At 37.5% G+C, this 25284-nt stretch overlaps 1 protein-coding gene across 1 annotated transcript in view; it reads left to right on the forward strand.

Moving 5' to 3' along the window:
- The window catches only part of ADCY7 (adenylate cyclase 7), a 49600-nt gene extending 25494 nt beyond the window's left edge, over nt 1-24106 (forward strand). The window contains exons 7-28 of the mRNA XM_042876929.1: nt 1147-1295; nt 1598-1709; nt 3225-3352; nt 3597-3755; nt 7216-7348; nt 8531-8716; nt 9568-9611; nt 10002-10082; nt 11115-11187; nt 11997-12094; nt 12812-12896; nt 14066-14203; nt 15218-15304; nt 15857-15895; nt 16554-16717; nt 17538-17619; nt 18153-18308; nt 18982-19128; nt 19496-19603; nt 20343-20457; nt 21047-21171; nt 21296-24106. Coding sequence (XP_042732863.1) covers nt 1147-1295; nt 1598-1709; nt 3225-3352; nt 3597-3755; nt 7216-7348; nt 8531-8716; nt 9568-9611; nt 10002-10082; nt 11115-11187; nt 11997-12094; nt 12812-12896; nt 14066-14203; nt 15218-15304; nt 15857-15895; nt 16554-16717; nt 17538-17619; nt 18153-18308; nt 18982-19128; nt 19496-19603; nt 20343-20457; nt 21047-21171; nt 21296-21442 — 2556 coding nt within the window. The 3' untranslated portion in view covers nt 21443-24106. The remainder of the gene's footprint in view (nt 1-1146; nt 1296-1597; nt 1710-3224; nt 3353-3596; nt 3756-7215; nt 7349-8530; nt 8717-9567; nt 9612-10001; nt 10083-11114; nt 11188-11996; nt 12095-12811; nt 12897-14065; nt 14204-15217; nt 15305-15856; nt 15896-16553; nt 16718-17537; nt 17620-18152; nt 18309-18981; nt 19129-19495; nt 19604-20342; nt 20458-21046; nt 21172-21295) is intronic.
- Nucleotides 24107-25284: the final 1178 nt, after the last annotated feature.

Here is a 25284-nt window from a genome sequence, read left to right on the forward strand (position 1 = left end):
TTCCCTATGAAGATAATACAAGAACTGCAGGTTGGGGTTCATCATCACTTCCTTGAAAGCTGTGTAACATGTCAGCAAGCATCACATGGCCCCATGACATGCAGTGGGGCTCTGTTTTCATTTGAGTTATTCCCCAAAGTTTGCTCTCCTATTAGTAAATTGCTGGAGGAGAGAAAGGAAGCTGTTCTATTTCTGGGAGGCAGTCTCAAGCCAGACTGCTGTCTGGGGCTCATTTAGCCAAGTGCTTGATGAGTTCCTTCTTCCCACTGTGATCCCAAGGAATTTATTTTGGTGGCAAGTGCTGGTTAAGCAATCCTGGCAGCTTCTTCCCGTCTGTGGACTGCTGCATGGTTTCTTGGGAAAGGGAGACAAACTTTAGGCAGAAGGGACAGAGTTTTACTCAGTTACACAATCGTCTGGCTTTGCTGGCAGTGTCATCAGAAGTTCCTGCTCGTAGCTGCTCCATGCGGTGTTTCCCTTTCTGTGGTGACCCTGCTATGGAGCAGCAGAGCCCTTCCTGGATTAAAAGTACTCTTCCTTTGTATTCCTCTTCTGCCTGGCAGATTCATGCTGTCTTCTTTTGAAGAACAGGCTTTTAAGACAAAGCCAGCGTAACAGATAATGCACTGAATATGCAAGTAATGTAAGTGGTTTATGAAAAGATTCATTCTCACACAGCTCAGAAAAGTTTTATTTCGGTGGCATCAGTTGCTGGTTTGCTCTGTTTGTGAGTTTTTAATACTGCATAGATTACTAGTTACAGAAACTAAGCTTTTATCTAAAGTTTATCAGAAAATGCTCATGTAATCCTGAGATTGGCTTTGGGGGGGGCCGCGGGCGGTTTTATTTTATCTAGAAATTGTAGTAATATTGATTTTCTTTACTCTGTTTCATAGTTAGAGTTATGTGGCATCTGGGTCACAAGGAAGAAAATAAAATGCAACCCTTACTCAGTTGTAAAATCAGTGTTTTTGAGAACTGAAATGGAACAGTTTTTTTCTGGACAATGTGACATTCATTCCTCAAAGGGTGATTGAATAAAGAGGTTTTATCTCCTAAATTGCTTTTTGTGGTCACTAAATCCTGCGGCTTCAAAATTAGTATATGAAGAGTTTTACATCCTTCATTTTTTTCCCCCCCTTTTAGGAAAATTTGCTTTTATCCATACTGCCAGCTCATATATCTATGGAAATGAAGCTGGCAATCATAGAGCGACTAAAGGAAACTAATGATAATAGGCAAATGCATGACAACAACTTCCACATTCTATACGTTAAAAGGCATGAAAATGTTAGGTAAGTTGAAATACTAGAGGTATTTGTATTAATATAAGCTGCTAATTTCTTAGCACATGTTGTTCAGTGGTACTGAAAATCAGAGACAGACTTTCAGGGTGAAGTGAGCTCCTTTCCTGTCCATGAAAGATAACGTCACCCAGACTCGTAATGAGTCAAGATACTTCGCCCTGTTTTCAGGAGTTGTTTTCCTAAGGCTGAGGTGCTTTCTATTAAGTGTATTTTAATGTGTAACTGACTGTGGAATAGACACATCTTTGTATTTCATCTGTTTTTTTTGTTTTCCTTTTGTTCTTGTCTAGTATTCTCTATGCAGACATTGTAGGATTTACTCGCCTTGCCAGTGACTGCTCTCCTAAGGAACTAGTAGTGATGCTGAATGAACTTTTTGGAAAGTTTGATCAGATTGCAAAGGTACGTGTTGCAGTTTGTTGTGCAGCAGGGATTTAATTTAGTTAAAATTCAGTTGTTAGAACTTCAAAGTACTGGAAAATAAGAGGGCCCTACTTACTGTATGGTATCAAAGCAGGAATTAAGAATGCACAAAAGTAAGTCATGCCATCCTAGCTGCTTTTTTGCTACAGTAGGAGCTGGGGTGAGAGATACTTGGTCACTGTTTGCAACTGCTCCTTGGGTATAAGAATATAAAAGAGTTGGGATTTTGAGTGATACATCTGAATTTTTCACTACTTTCTGCAAATGGCCTGGTTTAAAAAGCACTTGCATTTTGTGAGACAAGGTCTTCCAGCTCTCTTGTTGGGCTATAAGAAGAGATTCTTGTGGTGTTTTGTATTTCTTTATTTTTTTTATTCTCTGTTTTTGTTCTGTCATCTTTTCTATTATGTAAGGATGTTGTAGGCTCCAAACTGCCTAATAAAAGCTAACCTGGAAACTGAGCTGGATACTGAAGTCTACCAGCTCTAACATAAGGTTACCCACTGATCTCCAAAATGGAGAAGCTCAGGGCTGTGTGAGCTGGTTTACTCAGAATCTACTGGGTGGCTTCAAATGTTGGAGAATAACAGACATCCTTTTGAGGCTTGAAGTGACAAGAACAGCTTAGTTTGATCACTTGACACTGATTTGTTGCAAATGATAGTATTTTTTAGTTGGTGGAAATACTGCTTGGCTGTTCCCCAGCAGGGATGGTTTTGCAGCTGGAGTGGCAGCTGTCCCTGATTATGACATCTCCCCTTGTCAGTCAAAACCTTCACAGCCTGGCCTGCTTGTAAACTTTGTAGCTAAAATTTGTCAGTACTATCTTAACAAAAGACAATATGATGAGGTCTTCTTTTCTCTCTTCAGCCAACAACAGGCAATCGTCTTCTGTTGCACAGTTTGGGAGTTTTCTGCTGCCAAACTGCTTTGATGTTAAGTGACAGCAAACTCTGCTGTGTACCAACTTCCTCTTCCATTAAATTTAAAAATAAAATTTTTGTATGCAGATATACCAGGTTAGGAATCCTAATTCCTAACTTCTCCCTAGATTCTGTGAAGGTTTTATGACACTGCCCTAAAAATCTGATGAAAAGGTGAACAAAGTGATTAATTTATTATCACCTGAATAAAAAAGATGAATAAAAGATAGTTAAGTTTCATCCTCCGAATGATAAATTCTTTGAAAGTTTTTTTCACTGCTGTAATTCCATTGATAGTTTTTTTCAGTTGCAAACAGTTCCAAGAATTAATTCAGAAATTATTAAGATTGGATTTCAGAAACACTTGAAGTAGTAATTTCTGTTACCCTTAAGTCATTTGAATGCAGAGAATGAGAAGTAGGTTTTGCTTCAAACAGGATTGAATACAACCTTACTTTGTCACAATGACGTAGAGAAGTCCTAGTTTTGGTGTCATTAGTCTCCTTGCAGGTTTTTCTTTTCTTTGTTTGTTTGTTTTTTCCCATTAAATATGTTAATCATTATTTTTCAGGAGAACGAATGCATGAGAATAAAAATCCTGGGAGATTGTTACTACTGTGTCTCAGGACTACCTGTGTCCTTGCCGGTCCATGCCAGAAACTGTGTTAAAATGGGACTGGACATGTGTGAAGCAATAAAGTAAGCATAACACAAAAGACTTTTTAATTGTATAGACCCTATAAAGGTATTGAATCAAGTTATTGTTAGTGTTGTCATTGTCAAATGTGATTTATTGCCTCTAGTTTGATAGTTACACATCAGGTCGTAAGTTTGTCTCTTGCCTTTGCACTGAGCATATAATGAGACTAAACCTTAATAGATCTCCAGAAGGAAGAGAGAAGGACAGAAATCTAAATTATGCTCTAACTCCTCTCTTCTACAGGCAGGTGAGAGAAGCTACAGGTGTGGATATCAACATGAGAGTTGGCATTCATTCTGGGAACGTGCTGTGTGGTGTGATCGGCCTCCGCAAGTGGCAGTACGACGTCTGGTCTCACGATGTTTCCTTAGCCAACCGTATGGAGTCTGCAGGCGTACCTGGGTGAGGTCCTCCACTCTCACTGCTGGCTCACTGTCATCACCTTTCTCATAGTCGTGGCTTGTGGAATTTGTAACTGTTCCGTGACACAAATCAATACAATGGTGTGAATAAAATGGGACAAATGTGTACTTACCTGAGCAGTAAAAAGCTAATGTTTTCTGGTTGTTATTTTTTGATGAGCTATAAAACTATATTATTAGAACAGTGACTACTTCTTGACCTCTCCTTCATTTGAGAAAGTTGTGTGGCTTTAGTGCTGCATTATTGTGTCGGCTTGACCTGTGTTGGGTACAAGGATAATAGTAATTTGTAAGAATAGAAACAGAATTTAGGTTGACAAAGAAAAGCTGCATATTTACAGCGGCCAGTGTTTCTGCTGATATATCAGTTGGTTCCTTTGTCACTTGATTTATATTAGATCTATGTTCAAACACTTCACGACCCTGAACTCTCAGAAATTAAAATAAACCCTGGAGAGGAGTGTAGGAGCGTCCAAGGAAGAAGAATTTAGAGCTGTTGGCTGTTGTGTACTCTCTCTGAGCTGTATTTGGCACGGGCAGAATGGGAAGGAGAATGAGTAGGCCTGGATGGATGAGCTGGGGCAAAATGTAGCATGACTTGCTTTGTGTCACTCAGCAGAGCAGGGTGTTTGGCTTGAGCCTCAGATTTTTTCTGTGCTTTTGAAGGTACTCACTGAAAAGGACAATTATAAATGGTTGTTTTTTTTTTTAAATGCTAGCACTGCTTACTTTCCTAAATGAGGATAATACAGTTGTTTTTTAAGTTGAACCTTGGGGATTAAAATTTGGCAGGTTTTTTTTTTTTTCCTGTCTTTCAGTGGTTTACACAGAATTGACCATATTGAAAGTTTTGTTTTTTCCTTTCCCAAACAATGCTGTAATTTTGCAAGTTCTTGGTATTTGCAAATTAATACTTATTAATGGAATGGCATTCTGAGAGGTCTATATTTTCCATTGAAAACTATGAAGCATTGAGATTCTGATTACTCTTATTTTTTTTCTGCTCAATATCACTGTCATTGTAGAGTGTCTTCTTATTTGTATTTTAGGTAAGTCCTGCAAAGTAGGAGGATATGAATATCACATTCTTTTCTTTCTTTGGTAACAGAAAGCAGACTAATTGGAACTTAATGGTTGCAATATCATCCAGGCTGAGTGTTTCAAAGCAATTCTGCATGGTTAAACAAAAATACAGAGTTGCGAAGTTTCTTTTCTTGGCAAAGCAAACAACACAATTCTGAATATGACATGAACACCATACAAATATCACATTTAGGACTATTGCCGAACCTTAAAAACTGATTATTCCAACGCGTTTGTCATGCAAATGTTTGATTCTCTGATAGAAATAAAAGTTATTTTAGGTTTGCTTGCTGATTCCAAAATGTAACACACAATACTTTCTGTAGCACTCACTTTCCATGTGTTAAAACTGGCCACAGGAGTTCTTCTGTTCCTGGAAGACTGAGCCTCCCAGGGAGGTGGGATTTCTACTTGTTGTGTAGTTTCTACTGTGGAAAAATAATCTGTCTGGGGTTCTCCATAGTTTCCAATCCTAGCTAGTTCTCCTTTGGAAGTCAGCAGAAGTTTTGTCACTGGGAGCAGTGTGAGGCTTTTATTTAAAATAGGAAGTATAAGTGTGTTGGGCCTTTGAGTGAAGAAATTCTGAAGACTTTTGAAAAGATGCAGAGAAACTGCTCATTTTATGAGTAATTTATTCCTTTTGACTGAGTATCCTTGTTCTTCTTTCATAGTCTAAAATTTATTTACATTTGTAATAACATAATAATATATTGGTAAAACAACAAGCACAGCACCTAGATTAAAACCACATTTATGACCATTTCTCTAACATAGATGTGCCTGAAACACTGAAATACATGCTCAGGCATATTAGCATAGGGAAGTGAGAATGTGGTGTTTTAGGTATTCTGCTTTGATAGAGGTGCCTTAGTGCATGTCAAAGCTTGCCTTGAGAGGCAGCTTTAGCAGCTTTTGTTATGTGTTGATCATGGAATCCAGTAAAGCATTAGTAACTGTTGGAAGTTGTCAGCATAATATGTCAAATAGAAAGAAGTTTACAGTAAGATCTGAAATGTGTTATGACAGTGTGTGATTTGGAAAGAGGAGAGAGGATCCATAACAAAAGTGGATACTGAACAGATGAGGTAAGTAGAAAAAGACAGGAAAGTGTGTGTTTTAAATGCTGAGTTAATACAGACATCACTCAGTATGCCTCAGCTCCTGTGAGGGGGGAGAAGTGGCAATCAGAAGCTGGCTGTAAGATTTCAGATCCAAATACTTGCCTGTATTTCAAAACCACTTAATCCATTGGAAAAAAAAATCCCCAAACATAGTCTTTTTAGAAAATTGCCCATAAGCAAAAACCTCTTACCTTCTAGTTCCAAAAGAATTGTGGGATTTTTTGCTCTTCTGTGGGAAGCCACAGCCCGTGGGTCTTCAGCTCTTGGCTGCTTTATCTTCACATATCCTATTCAGGTTAAGAAAGTTGAGCTGGACTGGACCATCACCCCCTTTTTTCTGCAGTTAGACAGGTGCTGTCAGTTTCCATTCTAGACGTGTGCTGTTACCAGCTCTGTGCTGATAGCTTGTAAGGATGATGGTGCAGTGGTTAACCCCTCTGTGCCAAGGAAAAATGAGAAAGTTGTGGGATGATGGCAACTAGAAAAAATATAACAAAATTATGTGTATATATACACACTTATGTATATAGATGAGGCCTCTCATATCTCAAGATACGAGGTCTCTCATTGAGAGGTGTTGTGTGGAAGAGTGTAACTCATCATTTCCATGGAAATATGTGATTCAGGACGCTGAACTAAGTAACATCCAAGGGGAAAGCATGAGTGGACACAAGTGCCAGCTGCTCCCATTAGACATGTTGCTGTGTTATAATCTAGCTGTTTCTGTCAGAAAAGGCAGACTTCAAGACTTACCCTCCTTGTTGACAAAAACCTTTTCCAATTTTTTTCCATATTTTCTTTGTCACTCCTCGTGCATTTCCAGCCCAAGACTGTCCTCCTTTGTGCGTTTTATGTGAGCTTTCCGTGCAGCTCTTACTATCCGCAGCAACCTGCCTGTGTGTCTGTTTTCTCAGTCATCAGATCTTCGGTAATGATGTTTTTTCTCCTATCTCCCTCTTTCTCTTGCTGCGCTTATTTCTTTTTAATCTTGTACTGATGCTATCTCATTCTGGGAAGTGTTTTTTGGGATACTTTGTATGAAAGATGTACGACAAAGGACTGCGGTGATGGATTGCAAATGCAGTTTTAAGTACTGGCAGGATTTTGGAGTTCGCTGCCAAAGCACGTGGTGGCTGAAAAGCAGAAATGTAGCAGTAGCCATTGAAATGTAAATGAAATGCTTAGTATGACCTTTCTCTAAATGCTTGGTTGTCTTTTTCTTTCTTCCATTCTCAGTCGTGTACACATCACTGAAGCAACGCTAAATCACTTGGGCAAGGCTTATGAAGTAGAAGAAGGAAATGGACACCTTAGAGATCCTTACCTTGAATCCATGAATATCAAAACCTACTTGGTGGTTGATCCAAGGGTATGTGCATGTTTTTAAACACATATCTAAATTCATACATTTTAATTAGAGGTGTCTGTGGGGTGAGTCATCTGAATAATTTAGAGTTGGGACTGCAGATCTGAAAGCACATCCTTCAGTTCTGTGTCTAAAACCTCATACGTGGTTCATACAGTCAGCATTTATATTCGACCATGTGTTTGCTTGAAGCATGTGGCTTACAAATTCAAATCAAAAGGTGATATGAAGTCATGAGAGAACACCCATGCTGTGTAGCCACTTCCAGATACAATGTTCTCTGTGAAGTAGCTTCCAGCAGCTTCCAGTAGCTTCTCCATGCTGTTTTATATGCAAGACTCACCTTCCTTTCAAGCTATGAGGTTAGAAACTGTTACCCATTTCGGGATGAGTAACGCCTCAAGCATTACTAGTTTGGATTGGCTTGCGGCTGGCAAGTAAAGCACTTCAAAAGGAAAAACAGAAACGGTGAACTCCTTTCCTTCAGGATCTTTACAGGGAGAGACAGTGTAGAGCCACTTTTAATTATCAAGAGCTCAAACTCATCTTCCTTGTATGTTTTCTGTACACAACACTGAAACAACCTTCCCCACTGCATGCCCAGTCCACAGATTGAAGATCTAGTTCCATTGAAGTGGTCTCTGCTCACATGGAGATACCCATGAGATGGTAGCAAGTAGCCAGTCAGTGATGCATCCATTTATTCTGTAGTTTAATCTTCCTTTTAGACCCACAGAGGAACTGCTGCATGAGCACTGCCTGTTTACCTGTTGTATAAGGATATAATCTAAGAGGGAGTCTGTCATCTTTTTGCTGACTATTGTTTTGATATGCTCTAGCTCAGAAATTGGGAATCTTATATTCCTGCTGTTGTGCTGATTGCATGGCAATTGTACCTATAGTCCCAGGATCTCTGGTATCATCACTCTCAAACCAGGAAGCTTGGAAGTTGTTTTACAAGTGAAGGCTTGTAAAGGCAGCTCAAGCAAATTCATTATGTCATGATTTACTACAACTGAAATTAATTAAATGAGAGAAAGGAATCGAGGTTGGCCGACTTTGCTGATGAATGTCAAGTCCTAATAAGTGGCTAGGTTAGTTTCCTGTTACTCAACTACACTGAGCTTTGTTTGCTTGTAATTTGTATCATTACCTGTTTTCTAAGTTACTGTGTTTTTCTGTTAGTCCAAACAGCGCATATCAAATAATCATCTTCCTAAAACAAGAGTGAATGATGGGCTGAAGATGCGGGCATCTGTTCGGATGACACGTTATTTAGAGTCCTGGGGAGCAGCCAGGCCCTTTGCCCACCTAAACCACAGAGAAAGTGTGAGCAGTGACTCTTCGACTTCACAAGGAAGGCAAAGAAAGGTGAAGTTTGAAGTGTTTATGTCATCTTAAAATTATGAACTACTTGTGTCTGTGGTTTGAAACTTGAAATCTGATGTATTTTTTGTGGGTGGATTCCTGCCGTTACTTTAAATATGTGTACAGATCTGAGCAGGTATCTGTGCAACAACTACTTCAGTCAGAACAATATTCACACTCCCCTTAAGTCTAGCATATCATACTTGTAGTAAACCTTCAAAGAAAAACATTGAAACTATCTTTTCTTCTGGCATTTCTCCATTCTGGGTTGTACTCAATATGTGTGGTTTTAGGACAAATTATTTCTTTTCTAGCTTCTAGATGCATTCATGATTTACTTGAAATGTTATGGAAAATAAATCGTCCCTCCATCTATAGTAGGCTTTTGTCAGTAAATAATTTAAGAAAACTCATTTTTCCTATGATCTGCCATTACTGGAAGCTGAAAGGAGGAGATGCACACCTCTCAGGTGTGCTTCCAAGGCCCAACAGAGGCCTAGAGATGGCAGTGGCAATTTTAAAAATGAAGTATCATTCCATTCAGGTTTGTGCAAGTAGTTTCCTGTTTACTTGTCTCTGCTCATCTTAGTTATTTCAGTGTATGGAGAAAAATCAGAGAAATTACTTGTTAAATTATTTTCTAATAATTTTTACAGAAAGGACAGAAAACACCCACTTGTTAAAGCAGAAAATGTTGCTGGGAAATGTTGGTTTTGATAGGCCTTTATGTTTGAGAATGTTTTTTGAATGTTTGTCAATAAAACTGTTTTTTTACTTCCTCTCAATAGTTCATTCTCAATAGTTGTTCACATTGTTGAGTGTGTAACTTGTTCTTTATTCCTTACGTGATTTAGGAAATACCTCTGTGTTCCACTGGGCGCCAGAGGACTTCTGACAGGTTTGTTGAGTTTGGTTTTTTTTTCTTGATATGTGATTCTCTGTTCTGCCTACTATAGGTATGTGATCTTTCGGCTGATTAATCAGCGTGTATGCTGTTTCCACAATAAAAATGTTCAGCTAGGCCTCTGGACTTTTAAAAGGCATCTAAATTCATGTTTGTTATAGTTGGCACTCTCCAAAGGCTTTCTCCCCAACCCATCTTCCTTCAGTTTTGAAAGTAGCCAGATGTTATTTTAATGTGATTTAGGATACCTGTACTTGTCAAAAAGCTTTTTAGTTAAGATAAACAATGTGTGTGATAATTCCACTGTGTAGTTTGGATAGAGAGGATTAAGAGATTACTGGTTTCTGAATAGCATTTGTGACATGGACTTCATATTGTTCACAGAAATTCCTCTCAGAAGGGAAGAATAGAGGAAGATATTTATGATGAAATGATGTCAACCATTGAAGGACTCAGTTCAACTAAGTATGCAAAGCTTTTATTTTCTGTCATCTTTTTTTTTTCTCGATTTTAACTCCAGATGCAAAACTTACTTCTCAAAAGTGCTACCAGGTATTTGTCTTGCAATTTTTTGTTTAAATTGAATTTCCTTTTTGCTTTAGTTTTCAGTAATAATCTTGTTATTTTCATTCTTTGAGCAAGCCAACGGCTAGTCTAGCTGTTCTATGTGGTATGGCACTGTGAAATAACAGAGTTATCGCTTTAGGACTGTCCAAAGCAATGAGTTGAGTTGCAGTGCAGGGACAGGAAGTTAATACTTGTATTCTGTTTATTAAAATAAGAAATATGAAGATATGGGGTGCAGTCCTGACCAAAGCCTATGTATAAAGCCAAAATGTGGTTTTGGGGTATTAATAAAGTTGATTTAATGTCAGATTAGTTCACTGTAAATGGTCAGTCAGTAGCAGATGGTGCGTTTGGCATTAGTAGGCATTTGGATTTGATGATTTTTGTAGGTCCATATTCTATTGTTGCATTTAAAAACAGACAAGAGTGGGCAACGTTGTCTTTTCCTTGGGTTTTTTTTTTTTTTTTTGTTTTGTTTTAAAATACAGAGTTAGATTTCCTATCAAATGTGAACCAGTGAATTCAAGAAGAAAATCTTTCATCTAAATTACGGCAAGGACATTAACACTGTTCTTCCTACTATTCCTAGTAGGTGATGCTGTTGGTAATACTTAAGGGCAGAGTTTGGAGGCTGTCAGCCATCTCTAACACTTGCTGTCCTATGTGACTATTTTTAAACTGCAAAAAAGGTCTGGGGTTATGTTTTGCACATAAATGGCAAAGTCTGCCGTTAGTGCAAGTTCTGGATCTGCCTGTCAACAACCTAAAAACTTAGCAGTTCATGGGTCACCCTATGAATTATAAAGACTTTTCAGAGCAGTCAAATGTGTATACATCTGCAGCACCATCACCCTGTATAAGTACAGTGCTTTTGCATCCTTCCTGGGCTGTTCTGTACATTCTGTAACATGTGTATCTCTGTGCATGCAGCCCATGGTGTGGCAAATCTGATGACTTCTGTGGATTTTCACTGATATTTGCAGAACCTGGTCTTGAAAAAGAGGTTGGTAAGAGCAAAATAATAGTTTTTGGTCTGATTTCTGGTTCAGAGCAGCATAACAGTATACTTAAAACCGTGTTTTCGTTCTTGAACTGGATTCTGGAGATGAGTGCAAACCCAGAGAGGTTTTTGGTACCTAATGGAAAGTGGGTCTCATGATTCGTTTAAGTTGGCCACTCTTCCTTGACAATCCGTGTTCTGGAAAGTGTTTCTAATCTGTGGTTAAATTCTTGCCATAAGGAGTCAGTAGGAGTTAGGATGGTTTTACCATATGAACAACTTTCAAAAGTAATGAGAATTTAAAAAATATAAATACTGCATCCATAATAAAATTACTTTCCATGGTTGTTGCATTGCAACTATAATACCATTATTGTTAGGTTCCTAAATTTGCTGTGCTGTGATGCGTGTGCATAGTTGCTGGAGCACATATATATAATGAACCAATATGTAGTGTGTGGGTATTTGTAAAAACACACACATGTATGTATGTCTACACACACGTGTCTATACACTGGATCTACTTCCATGTATGTCCTTTTTTTGTAAGGATTTTGATCACACAAATCTGTGAAGTTCTAATTTACATAATTGGCGCTGGATTTTCCTCTAGGCTAAAAATTATCCTTTGCTCTGGGCTGGTGTATGTTGCAAATGTTCAGGTGACTTTCCTTTGTTGTTTTTTAGTTCTACGTATGTTTTGAATAGTGCAGTGTAAACTTCTATATATATGTAATCACAAAAACGGTATAGCATTTTAAACAAGGTAATGTTCTTTATAATAATCTGATTTATTAAAATCTGTGTTTCAGTATCGCACCATTACCATTCTGAAACTGAAGAGTTACTTTGCGTGTGCAAGTTTTGTGTTCCTCTGTATTTTTCTGATACAAGTGTTTGTAATGCCCAAGTAAGTGCCAGTATTTTAATAACTTCAAATTCAAATTAGCCAATAGCTCAAGTTGAAACTCACATGCATGAAACTTTTTGAAGTCCTTTGGGGTTCCTGAGGGGTGCCCCTCTTGGGTGTAATTTAACCCTCCATAAAAGGGTGCGTTTGTGTTGTTGGGAAATGAGCCCAGATATCACTATGAAAATAAAACATAGATATTTCTTAAATAACCTGTATGACTCTTTAGTGTACACAGGGAGATGATCTGGGGATTGAGGATTACTGTTTTGTAACAGCTGGCTGTAAAAACGTTGACTGAGTGCGGAATAGAAGAATGGCTGGTAAAAAGGTGCTCAGTGCTCCTTTTTTCTGTAGAGCTGCAAGAAAAGAGCTTCCAGTTTCTTCGCATACTTCCAAGAAAGCAGATGTTTGATGTTTCTGAAGTTTATAGCACAGTTGTTTTCTTCACGGCTGTTGGAGTGCAATTTCCATGTGATTTATGCATAAGGGTAATAGCTCAGGCCCTCGGTGAGGGAATAGGATAATTTAGTTGTATTTGTACAACACAGCAACAGTAACTTGAGCAATTTGATGGTTATCCAGGGCCAACAGCAGGGGAAAAAAAAGCCTATTCAAAATTTAAGAAACAGTGTTAGGAAACATTAGTCTGAAGTGCAGTCTGAATGACATTTTCATTTAGCGCTGGTTTGTTTAAATGCTTTCTCTTCTCTTTAGAACTGCAAAACTAGGAATTTCCTTTGGCATCGTTGGAATCATCATTGTACTTATTTTGTTTGTGTGCTTTGCTGAGAAATGTATGGTACGTATGAAAATGTGGACAGATGTGATTTGGCAGTTCAGTCTGTCTTTCAGGATGATGGGGTAAGCTGCTAGTTTCCATAGGAGCTGCAGGAGTGTAGGACCTCAGGTTGCCAGAAGATTTTACTGCCTGAAATGGATTGTCGTGTTTGAAAATTATTACTGTAATTCAGAATAATTTGAGTACCAAAATAGATGGCTAGGAGGGAGGAGGAAGTTACTAACACTTGTGTGACAGGGCTGTTTTCTTATTTATGTTCATTTCTGTGTCATTAATAGTAATTTTGGCTGTAAATCCTGAGGTTTCTATAGTGGAAACAATATTAAAAGCAAAACAAAGTTTGAATTAGTTTTCATAATAATTTGTAAAGCCCTAAGAAAATTATAAACATATGAATATCTTGTTAGATACAGTTAGATAGCATGCATGGCTTTTACATACATACAGTTTTTATACAGGTAGGTGGATTTTATGTGTGTATATGGTGTATATGTCTATGTAGAGAGGTATGTGTGTATAGGTATGCAGGTAGTTTCTACATATGTAAAAAAAAAGAAAAGAAAGAGAAAAGAAAAAGAAGAGTTCTAATATTACAATCAGGCTTGAGTTTTACACTGGGAATGTTTGGTAGCAGCACCCTTGAACAATGTTTGCAGTCTCTTAAAATCATAAGCTCTATTACATGGTTTTTCTCTGCAACAGCACGTGGAGGGTATTAGGATGGCAAAGGAACCGACTGGTTTTGGTTTAGACACCTGCAAATGTAGTTCCAAGAAAAACTCTGTAACTGAATAAAAAATGCAGTGCAGGATGTCATTATATTTTTCTAAAACTTCTCAAGCCCCTTCAATCAGATCCCAACTTTGTATCTTTATAGCAGAAAGTCAAAAAAATGTAATCACCCAGTATCTTTGGACTAGATGATCTTGCAGGTCGTTTCCAACCTTGTGATTCTGTGATTCTTTGGAATGAGAAAGCATTTTCTCGCTTTTCAAGCATGGAATCCAAAGTAGTAGGCATTGAATCTGAATTTCTGGATTCAGAGTTGTAAATTAGGATTTCAACAAAAGGGTCTTTTCTCTCTCTTGCACACACAAAGCATTTTCAGATTTACAGATATTTCTTCCCTTATGTTATCCATCTTATTGAAACTTTTTTTTTTTAACCAGAAGTGCTGCTCAGAAAGGTGGCCTTTCCTACGCCGTCTTTGCATTATCTCAGAAAAAGTGGAAACAATGCCTTTACTTAGGCTTCCTTTAGCATTCATCACCATAGGTGCCTTGTTGATTATAGCCATTTTTAACTTGGTAAGTAATTGCATTGTCTTTATTCTGTGACCATACTTTGAGCAGCGTTCTGTGTTCTTTTCATGAAGGGTTTAGCTCTTGCTTTTCTCCCGGTGTCCAATTCCCACCTGAGTTGACTTGCACGTGGATAATGTGCCATGCGAAATAAAACAATTCAAAGGAAAAAAATCCCACTAAAACTAAAATTCTGAGATCTCTTTTACATCACCTTTTCTTGTTTCCAAGATGGCATTTATAATTACCATAGATTATGACTATCATCACCAAGATGTCTTCTGGTTTTTAATGTAAGTTTAAGTGCCTGTATTGGGTAGAACACAGACATTGTCAGTCATTAATGCTAGACTAGATGCAAACAGAATCCATGTTTAACCTTAGTTGTGTATTGTATTCCACCTGGGCTACACACATCTGAAAAACCACTCTCTGGTGTTACCTTATGCTCAAGACCATGCCATTTTTTGTTGTTGTTGTTAACAAGCATTATGTACATCAAGTTAACAGTTAAACCTCTCTGGTAGCTAACTACTAAAAGTGACATATTTCCTATTCCACGTTCTCAGTTTATCAGTCTCCTGATTCTGTGGGGAGTTTGTACTGAAAGCTGTTCTGCAGCTTTTGTAGGGCTGTGTTTCTGCTGGCTCAGGTCCTTGAACTGACTCACAGCAGTGTCATGTGAACACCGCCAGACAGCCCAGAAGAGAACAGGAACAGCAGCTGTGTCCCACTCACCAGTCTTACTGTGCCAGTTAGCTGCTGGATTAGCTTAGCTGTAATGTGAAGCTTCACCTCCAAATAAATGAACAAAAGGTAAACACTTGGCCATTTTAACATTCTTGCATTTAAGGGGCATCATGAAACTTTAACACTTACATTGCAGTAGCGCTGAAAGGGCAAGCAGATAAGGATTCACTGTATGTGGAGAGAAGACATTTAAAATAAATTACTACCTGCCAACTGATTTCTATGGTTTTGTCTTTTTTTTTTTTTTTTTTTTTTTTGCTAATAAATGAGACTACTGAAAGGAACAGTGCTGCAAACTTTACTGGATCAAATGGCTTGAATGGCACTGCCAATGCGACCTATGTCTTCATTTCTCAGGTAAAAAGAAATAAGGCTTGGATGGTGTGTATAGTATAAATGGATGCAGTATTTTTATACACTTTCATGTTTTTATAAAAATAGAATTAAGTCACTGAACTCAAAGATTATTACTTCCGCAAGGCAATTCTTGAAGTGTTTTCTGTAATTAACTGTGACTCAACTCTGCATCTTCTAGGGATTTTCTGAAGGCTCCATCAGTAGTGCATTAACCCAAAGGCTTAGCTTGCTTTGGTTACTCTGCACTTTCGGAAGCTGTTCCCTAGCATTTGTGTCAGGGACAGTTAAATGCAGCACTCGGTAACTAAAGTATCATTTCTAGGGATTTAATATTTTTAGTTCTTTAACTTCAGAACACTCTATTTAGAGATCATTCAAGTCTGTGGGATGCTCCTTTGTCACCTGGCCCCTCCTTTACATGAAGAATGTGTTTTTGAGCCAGTGTGAGGACCCTTTGATTGATGCCTTAAGGACAGATAAGTTACACACATTTAATGCAGATTATACTCATCTAATTTTGTAATTTTCTGTTCTTGCATGTTTGTAAATCAGTCATTTGAAAACACAACTGAATACTTCGTTGAAGAAACTGTAAGTAGTAAATACTTTTTATTTTAAAGCCCAGGTCTTTGAATACTGTATTTATTTTTGAGGACTGTCAGGCTTTGTTGCTCTAAAAAACAGCTTTTCTAGGTGCTTAGCAGCAACAAAGTTCTTCATGAAACCAGGTGTTTCAGTTGCTGCTGCTGTAATGAAGGAAGTGTGGCTTTGCAATTTTTTTGGGTGGGGGGCATTTGAAAAAGAGAGATATGAGAATGTAGGATCAGCTTAAGGTTACAAAGGGAGCACTGTGAAAATAGGACGAGAAGTCTGGAGTTTCTGCCTTGGAGCCAGTTTGTTGACTTTAAAGCTGCTTTAAGTTATTCCTGAACTCATAATAAGTAATTCATAGTCTTCAGAAGATGCATTTTCAATACTCTTCAGTTTTAATCTGATGCTGCACATATTGGCATATGATGCTTTTTGTTTAAAGGTTTGTCTCCGACAAATTAAAAAAGTAGTAGCTAGGAGAAGTGTTACATTCTGCACTGTAGTTCAATTAAGAATAAAGGTTTAATTGTATTTGGTGATTATAGTTTCTTTTATTTAAATTTAGATGGTCATGAGCTTAGAGCATTTGCTATGTTTGAAAGCCTTATGCAGCATAAAGTCTGAATAATGCAACTGCATTTAAATTCTTCTTTTCCAGTATTATGCTTATTGCTGCATTTTGGGGTTCATTGCTTGCTCAGTATTCCTTCAAATGAGCTTCGAACTCAAAGTTCTCCTCCTGTCCATTGCTGTAACTGTATACCTCATCATTTTTAATACCCTTCCATATAGAAACACGAGTGTCTCTGTCAACGTTACCAGGTGTGGTAGAAAATTTCTTATTAACAATAATGTTCTATTAAAGGAGATGTTGATATAATAGCTATAACATTAAGATAGCAAAATTGCATCAGTCAGACATTATAAAGCTTTTTGTTAAGTTTAACCCCAGTGACACAGAAATACCCTGATCTAATTGAAGAAACTATAAAAAACACGTGGAGAACTTTTACTGTTCATTTGCAGGTCTCTTTCTCAAATTTTCAGCATATTCCCATACTTGATGATTAGAATAAATTGATTTTGCAGAGACCAACTGTGGGCTCTCTGTACAGTTTAAAAAAGCCTAAATGAGCTCTTAATTTAGCCTTGAATCCCAGACTAATCATATCATGAGAATTTAGTTTGATACATTGTTGAAAATTCAAAGTGTAACGAGGAACTGATTTTACTAAAAAATATAAATGCCTCTCGGATTTCCACAGAGTAATTTAATGGCTGACTTTTTAGTAATTCTGGTTCTTATTTGTTATCAGCTTCCTTTCTACAAATAAGAAGGTTTTGTTGTTGAATGTGAAGGCCTTGTTGGCTGTGTTTTCTGTAGGACAGTATGGGCAATACCTCATTGCAACAATTAATGAAGTTTCAGTACTGTTTTGTTGTTGTGTGAAGAGTTCATGTACCGCTGTGAGTGGGAATCTTTCTTCACTATCAGATAATGACACAACCAGACAGCTATTGGCAAAAATGACATTGCTGATCTATATGTGTGTATGCCTTCTGTTGCCCTCCCTACCCCCAGAGCAACTCTTAATCGTATGGGATTAATACAGAGGGTTTTGTATTGCTTTCCTGTTTACAGGCTTTTCATTGAAGAGCCAAGAGTAATGATTAATATATATCTGGTTCTGTTCTACATAACCCTAATGTTACTTGCAAAGCAGGTATGTACTGAAAAAGCAATAGGTTATTTGTCCTTTACTTGCAGCCAGTTAATTTAAATAAAATGTAAATGTATATGTGGGTATATATAGATATATATAAATTCTTCTCTTGTAGTTAACTGTAGATAATGCAAAAAAAAAAAAAATTACTGTTAAAAGGCAGGAACATTTTTACTCTTTTCAATAGCATTTATATTAGTCATAACTTTCTGAACTTCCTTCACTTTGGATCCGTCTATATTTATATGTAATTATCCTAAATCAAGGTAGCAATTAAAGGTAAAAACAATCACACAATTAAAAAAATATCTTTTTTTAATACACCTGATGCTACCTGAATGGCATTTATTCATAGTGACTGCCTCTTATTTTTCTACCTTCATTTTTGAAGCACACTGTTTGTAACTGTTTAGGTTCAGAAGGTTTTAAAGAAATGTTATTGCCTCCACACTGTCGGAATAATTGGACTCATGTATGTTTCAGCAAGTTGTTATATGTATTTATTTAATTTATCATGTTGTATTCTTGTGCAGATTGACTATTACTGTCGACTGGATTGTCTGTGGAAGAATAAGTTTAAAAAAGAACATGAGCAGTTTGAAACAATGGAGAATGTCAACAGGCTGTTACTGGAAAATGTACTTCCAGCACACGTCGCTGCCTATTTCATTGGTGAAAAGCGAAATGAGGTAGGTTTTCTCTCTACAAATGACAGTAAATTGGATGTCTTTGGCACAGAACATCAGGCTAACAAGCACACAGAAAACTACAAGGTTCTGCATTATTTTCCATCTTGCTTGTGTCCCTTTGTAATTTAATCTGCTATCCAGGAGAGCTCAAAAAATGCAAATTTTAGTGTCAGTCCCTGAAATCTGTTTTCAGAATTGGTCACCTAGCTTTGGGACACAGTTTGAGTTTGCCAAATAACGCTGATTTACTGCTTTCTAAAGACCATATTTTACTGGAGAAAACAGGATTTCTTTCTAACCAAGTTAGTCCAGCAACAACTAGTATCTCTGTGCTAACAAACCCTGTGAGAAAAGTTGATCATTAATGATTTTTCAAAGACATCCTTCTGATTTTGCCAGCATGTTATCAGAATAAATATTGCTGATTTTATAGCCATGCTGAGTGGGAGAAAACAGGCATGGTCTAGAACAGATTAGAATTGGAGATAAGTAGATTGTAGGCAAATCAACTTTGTTAACTTTTCTCTTGAAATTGGACACACCCATTGTAAAGTACTGCAGCTTATAGGAAAACTGTAATTTGATTTACCCACTGCAAACAATAACCGTGGTTGTGAATACCTGTGGTGGAGATCAACTGCTGACAGTCTGTGATTATATTCTTCTCCTGTAGGACTGGTACCATCAATCTTATGACTGTGTCTGTGTCATGTTTGCATCAGTGCCAGATTTTAAGGTGTTTTATACTGAGTGTGATGTCAATAAAGAAGGTCTGGAATGCTTGCGACTGTTGAATGAAATCATTGCTGATTTTGATGAGGTAATTAAGGTTTTGGCTAAAGGGGGCTGGATTACATACTTACTGTAAAAAGCTTCGCTGGATTTGTGAGCAGCAGAGGGAGAAATAACACCTTTAGTCTGAACTAATACTTTGAGTTCAGCCTTGCAATCTTGGAAATAAAATTTATTCCATCTGATGGGATCATGGGATCACCTAATTCATTAATAATATGGCTTGAAAGTTGTGAATTTCACTACTTTTATTATATGAACTCTTAGAGCAAGACAGCGAATTGAATACTCAGTGCTTTCTTACATCTAATGCTCGTGTGGTGATAGTGTTCCTGGAGATGTTCATTGCAGACTGAAATAGGCTATTAAAGTCTCTATTTTCTTTACCTTAACAGCTCTTGTTAAAACCTAAATTCAGTGGTGTTGAAAAAATAAAAACAATTGGAAGCACTTACATGGCAGCAGCTGGCCTCAGTGTCACACCGGGCCAAGAGAACAACCAGGTGAGTTTTCTCTGAAATCAACCTGCAGTGTTCTGTGTTTTATGAGGCTACCATGCCTGCATGTGCATTTCAAAGCAACAGAAGAAAATGTCACGGAAAAAGGAAATTATCAAGAGTGACCTTCTGAAACGTGGGAAAAGGTCACGAAAGCATATTGTCTCACATTTACGATTTTCGAAGCGAGCATTAAGAATGTAACCCCACTATATTTCTTACATATTTTCTCTCTGATTACTGTAGTTTAACATTTCTAGAGGCATAACAGTAGCTCTAATGATAAGGAAGTAAAAGAATTGCTGCCAGAGAAATAGCCATCTCAGAATGTCACAGGAAGCTTTTTATGATACCTGAGAACCTGTACAAAACGAGACTCTTCTAGTGCTGCGTTAGATCTGAATCTGAAACATTCTACAACAAGAATTAAGAGCAGTTTTTTCTGTATGCAGGCTCACTTTCACCATAGTGGGATTACACAGGACATTAGGATGCAGGTAGCTGTTATGTGCATATAAAGCATGTACATTAAATGTGGAATTCAAAAGGAGATAGGTAAATTGATTATAACTAGCCATGCCAGTTGAATTGAATCAATTTTGAATACCTGTTGAACTATGCCCTTTTATTCCGTGGCCCTATCCTTACGCACTTTATACACTAATGGTACTGTTTTGGAATAGTAGCCTAAATCCAACCTTCTGTGTTGTTATTTGATCATTAACACATGTCACAAACTGTGTAGGATAAGGAGAGACAACATGCACACATTGGGATTATGGTGGAATATGGAATTGCCTTGATGAGTAAACTGGATGGCATCAACCGACATTCCTTCAACAACTTCCGATTACGTATTGGTAAGTTGTCAAGAGCACCAACTTTTCATCTTCATAAAAATTAAAAATGAAGTATTTAGGCAAATGGAGCGTTCCATAACACTACATACTTAACTCTGAGTGCAGTATTTAGGTGCTTATAAAATGCTGCACAGTTGCAAGTAGTGTTGTCTAGTCTAGCTTTTTTAATATGCCAAGCTAATGAAGGAGTGCCTTTTTCTAATCACTGGAAGGAGCAACAGGAGGACTTCAGCTTGGATCGGTTTGGAGAAAACTACAGATGCAGGTGAAGAGGGAGATAGCCTGTAATTAAATAAAGTCAGTGTTAGCATTATGCAAGTGTTTTTTTCTATATATTAAAACGAGAAGTTTTGCTTTGGCGTGAGCTCTACCCTAGCCCTTGGACTTTCCATTATACAGTAAGTAATTTCACATCTCCCAAGCCCAAGTACCACTCAGTGCTACGTCAGTGGTAATACTGCTAGACAGTCAGTGTGGTGCAGTTTTCTGTTATTGTCTTTCCTTTAGACTGACAATTTATATCTAATAATGAAGGTAGATATCAAGTAATTTTCTGCTTCAGTAAAGATATCTGCTTTTATTTATAAAGGGATAAATCATGGTCCTGTGATTGCTGGTGTAATTGGTGCCCGGAAGCCTCAGTATGATATCTGGGGTAACACCGTTAATGTTGCCAGCAGGATGGAGAGTACAGGGGAGCTTGGAAAAATCCAGGTAAATAAATGTACAAGCTTTGGAAATTCTAAGAAATTATTTCTAATTGGTTATGGATTTTTTTTTTCTTCTTTGAATAATCTGTACTATTTCAAAGAGTTTTCTAATTCTTTTCACATAAAAGGTCACAGAAGAAACGAGTAGAATACTACAGGACCTGGGATATTCGTGTGAATGTAGGGGACTCATTAACGTCAAAGGAAAGGGAGAACTGAGGACTTACTTTGTTTGCACCGAGACAGCCAAATTCCAAGGTATTGGACTGAACTGAGGCTAAGACAAAGTTAATGCAAGTAGGCTTTGAACTGCCTCCCTTCTGTGAAGACTTAGAACTTCCCTCCTTATGTGAAGGAGACTATTCTAAAAATACACAGATAGTATTCATAGTTCTTCTGCATCGAAAGATAGGAGAATGTGTGTGTTTTTGGTGTTTATTTTTTTCAGTTTTTTTTAATCTTCGAAAGAAGCTCTGAAAAGTTCCTAGCAAACCACCAGTCTGAGAAAGACTGCCTTTTCCTGAAAGGATTTCAGGATTTACCTGGAATTGCCGTGAAGCATTCTCTGTTGGTTCCTTTCTTTACTTGCACTGTGAGAGTCTAATAGCTCCAGTAACAAACTATGTGGATGCACTGCTGAGCTCCTTTCCTGTTAAAATATTCCACTGCTTCATTTTTTGTCACATAGCACACAGTATTGCATTTGTCACAGACGTATTGAAATGATTCTCCAGGCGCCGCACATCCTGCTATTAATGCTCAACAAACTTCATGGCAGAAGACAGCAGAATAATGGAAAGAGAAATACAAGTAAGCTCCGAGCTGAGCGCCTTTGAGGTGGAAAAAAAAAAGTAATTGCACAGATTTGGATGACTTCTTCATTATCTTCTCCTCCTCCACTGCAGTATCATGTATTATGCAAGTGTTTTCCTAACCAGCAGCTGTCCAGAAATCTTTCATCTAGTTCGGGGTGTTTACATTATATATGTTGCCCCTTGTGTTTATGCGCCTCTGTATTTAACACCTGCATGCATGTATTTTACAGTCATACAGGAGAATGGTCTTTAAAAATCTGGCTTGAAATTTCAAAAAAATATACCTAGTGCAGTTTCTGCTGAATGCTTGGTTAGACAGACTCTGTTACCAGCTTCTAGCACTGACGTCCAGCTGGAATTCTGCATACTGACTGCATTCTTGAATGTTTTTGTAGAAGAAAATAATCTGTTTTGAATTATTTGGAAACTGAAAAACAGATCTAATGAAATAGTATTAGAAACAGTAGCAGATACTCTATAAACAGAGCTGCAGCTGAGATGAGTTTGCCTTTTTTAATTTTTTTCTATTTTGTTTCTTCAACTTGATTGGCTTCTTGCTGATTTACATTCCTTTTAAAGGCAGTGCAGTTTATGAAACAATTTGGTTTTGAAGATTACAGCAGGATATGTGGAAAAACATGTTCATAATGGAAATGCTTGAGCAGAGCCTCAATGCTGAAAAGTAGGCCTAGTGCATTGGTAAGGTGATCACAGAAACTGGCTTGCTGTAAGTTGGTTTGTAAAGTTTTTAAGGTGTTAATAGTTCAAGCAAAAATCTAAATTAGCCTTTACCTGCTTACAGTCAATCTATTTTCTGCTGGTGGAGATGACCTTTTTTTCTAATGATGAGGTCTTCTGGCTAAATATATGTATTAACTAAGGATGCGTTCTCCCCTTATCCCTTAGAACCCCATGGAGTTTGACTAAACAGCACAGTGATTAATAAATGCAACATCTGCTTTGTTAAGCCTTACTCTTTTACAAACAAAGCAGCATCTACTAATTTGAGGGGTTCATACCAAATTATACTGGAAAAGATTTTAACAAGCAGTCATACATTACTGCCACTTTCTAATTACTGTGTAATTTCTTTAGGAAATGGAGTGACTGTTTCAAGGCAGAAACAAATCTAAATACTGTGGATTTTAAAAACTGTACTTACAGTCTGTCACATTGGTAGGTCAAAACTATGTTTGTAGTAATTCTCCAACAGGAAACAGCAGGCTAGAAAACCTTAGTTTGAGGTTGTCAGGCTCATGTATGGACTCTGCTGAGGATGGAAACTTCATACTCGGTGTCTTCTCAGTATCAGGTCAGTGTTGTAATAGAATAAACTCTCAAAGAGCTTTTGCTACTCTTGTACGATGTGTGTTTGTAATACCAGATGCTCTACAAGGCATTTGTTTTGAGATATTTATTTATTGTGTTATGAGGACCATGCATGTGTGAAAGACTCAGCAGTCTTTCATGTCGTATGGTAGTTAGGTGAAGTGGCTATTTGCCTTGTTAATATATTTTGAAAAATGCATCATGCCTATAGCTAGAGCTGGCTCTAAAGTTCACAGCACTAGTAGAATTTAGATGTAAGTCATCTATGGAAAAATACTGGCTGTCACTAACAGCATTTTGAAATGCTTTTGTTTACACTGTATTGCCTGTCAGGCTAGTGACTTGCTTGGGCATACCTTAACCTATAGAAACCTGTTGCTTTTGAACTGGAACTAGTAAGTTTTTTTTCTTTTGTTTAAAAGGACATTGTGTCCTGCTCACTGAATTTTAGTTTGGGTAACAGATTTATGTAAAGAAACAGGGGTTCATAGCTGAAGATGACTAACTTCTATAGTATGCAAATCCATTCCTAACAAGAAATTGTATACTATACTAGGAAAACTACTCAACTACAAAAAAGTTCAATTTAAGAGACAACTGTTCATTGATCTTAAGAGAACTGTGAACTTAAAACTGAGAAAGTGATCTTATTAGAAAATCTTCACAGCGTTATTGTTTTTTGAACTATGAAAATGACACTGTATCTAATCTGAAGAGCTCATAATGTTTTGAATTAACAATCTATTTTAAAGAACAAACTTTTGTTTTTATTATTAAATAAACAACTTCCTGAAACTTGTTTGTTTTTGCAGTTATTATGAAGGGAAGCAAATGGATGAGCCCAGGCTCTTCTCAGTTCTGTGTAGTGATAGGACAAGGAGCAGTGGCCTAGAACTTGAAGATAGGAAGTCCCATAAAGAGATGTGGAAGAACTTCTTTACGGTAAGGGTAGTGGAGCACTGGAACAGGCTGCCCAGAGAGGTGGTGGAGTCTCCTTCTCTGGAGATACTCAGGACCTGGCTGCTTGCCTCCTTGTGCGACCTGCTGTAGGGAGCCTGCTTTAGCAGGGGGTTGGACTCTATGCTCCCTTGAGGTTGCTCCCAACCCCTGCAATTCTGTGATACCCATGAACAGGAGCTGTATTTCTTATACCCCCTATAGAATTAGTAAACTTTTTTTAGTTGCAAAGTGAATTTCATACATATATTTAAGAGAATTCACACAAGTGAATTCTCACACATACATACTGAGAGACTTGCATTCAACAGCTGAAGTATAATTTCAGTGCTGTTTTCTGCCACCTGTGGCCTCCTACTGCATTATCTGATAGGTATGTGAGGTAGGTGATGGGAAATTAGATCCTAAAAACTGAGCCAACAATGATTTGGCTGGAACTGTTGCTTTACATCTTGTCTTCTCTTGTAGCACGAAAATAAGTTTAAATATAAATATTAATGGAAAACTCACTCCCTTGAGAACATCATGGTAATCAGCTACAATTAGCCACTGCTGTGGAAGAAAACCCCAGTGATTATTTTATTAGTAAACTAAAAACAGTCTGCGACACCTGAAATTACTGGGGAAGTATTCAGGGTGACAGTTCAACCTTTTTAGGAATGAATTTTAAGAATTGTGTAACTTTAAAAAAAAACAAACAAACAAGAAAGCAGACAAGCACCTCTGCAGCTCCTTTTTATAGTGGAGGAAGAAGAGGAAAGGAATTATGAAGATTATGTTGGACATAAGGCTGGAGATTAAGTGGAATTTGTTATTCTGCTTTACCTTTAAGTTAGCTCTTCATTTCAGCTTCATGCCACTTCACATGTTATAAACTGTTCATCAGATGGAGATGAACTACTGCGTATCACTGCTGTAAAGTCTAAAGTAACACGGAATCTTAACGTGAGTAAATGTTGTAGGGTAACAACAATCAAAAATACCCAACATTGCCTGTTGCAGAATTATTTTGAAAA

This window comes from Lagopus leucura, unplaced genomic scaffold, assembly GCF_019238085.1.
Source record: "Lagopus leucura isolate 7727_CA_CO unplaced genomic scaffold, USGS_WTPT01 Super-Scaffold_100017, whole genome shotgun sequence".
NCBI lineage: Eukaryota > Metazoa > Chordata > Aves > Galliformes > Phasianidae > Lagopus > Lagopus leucura.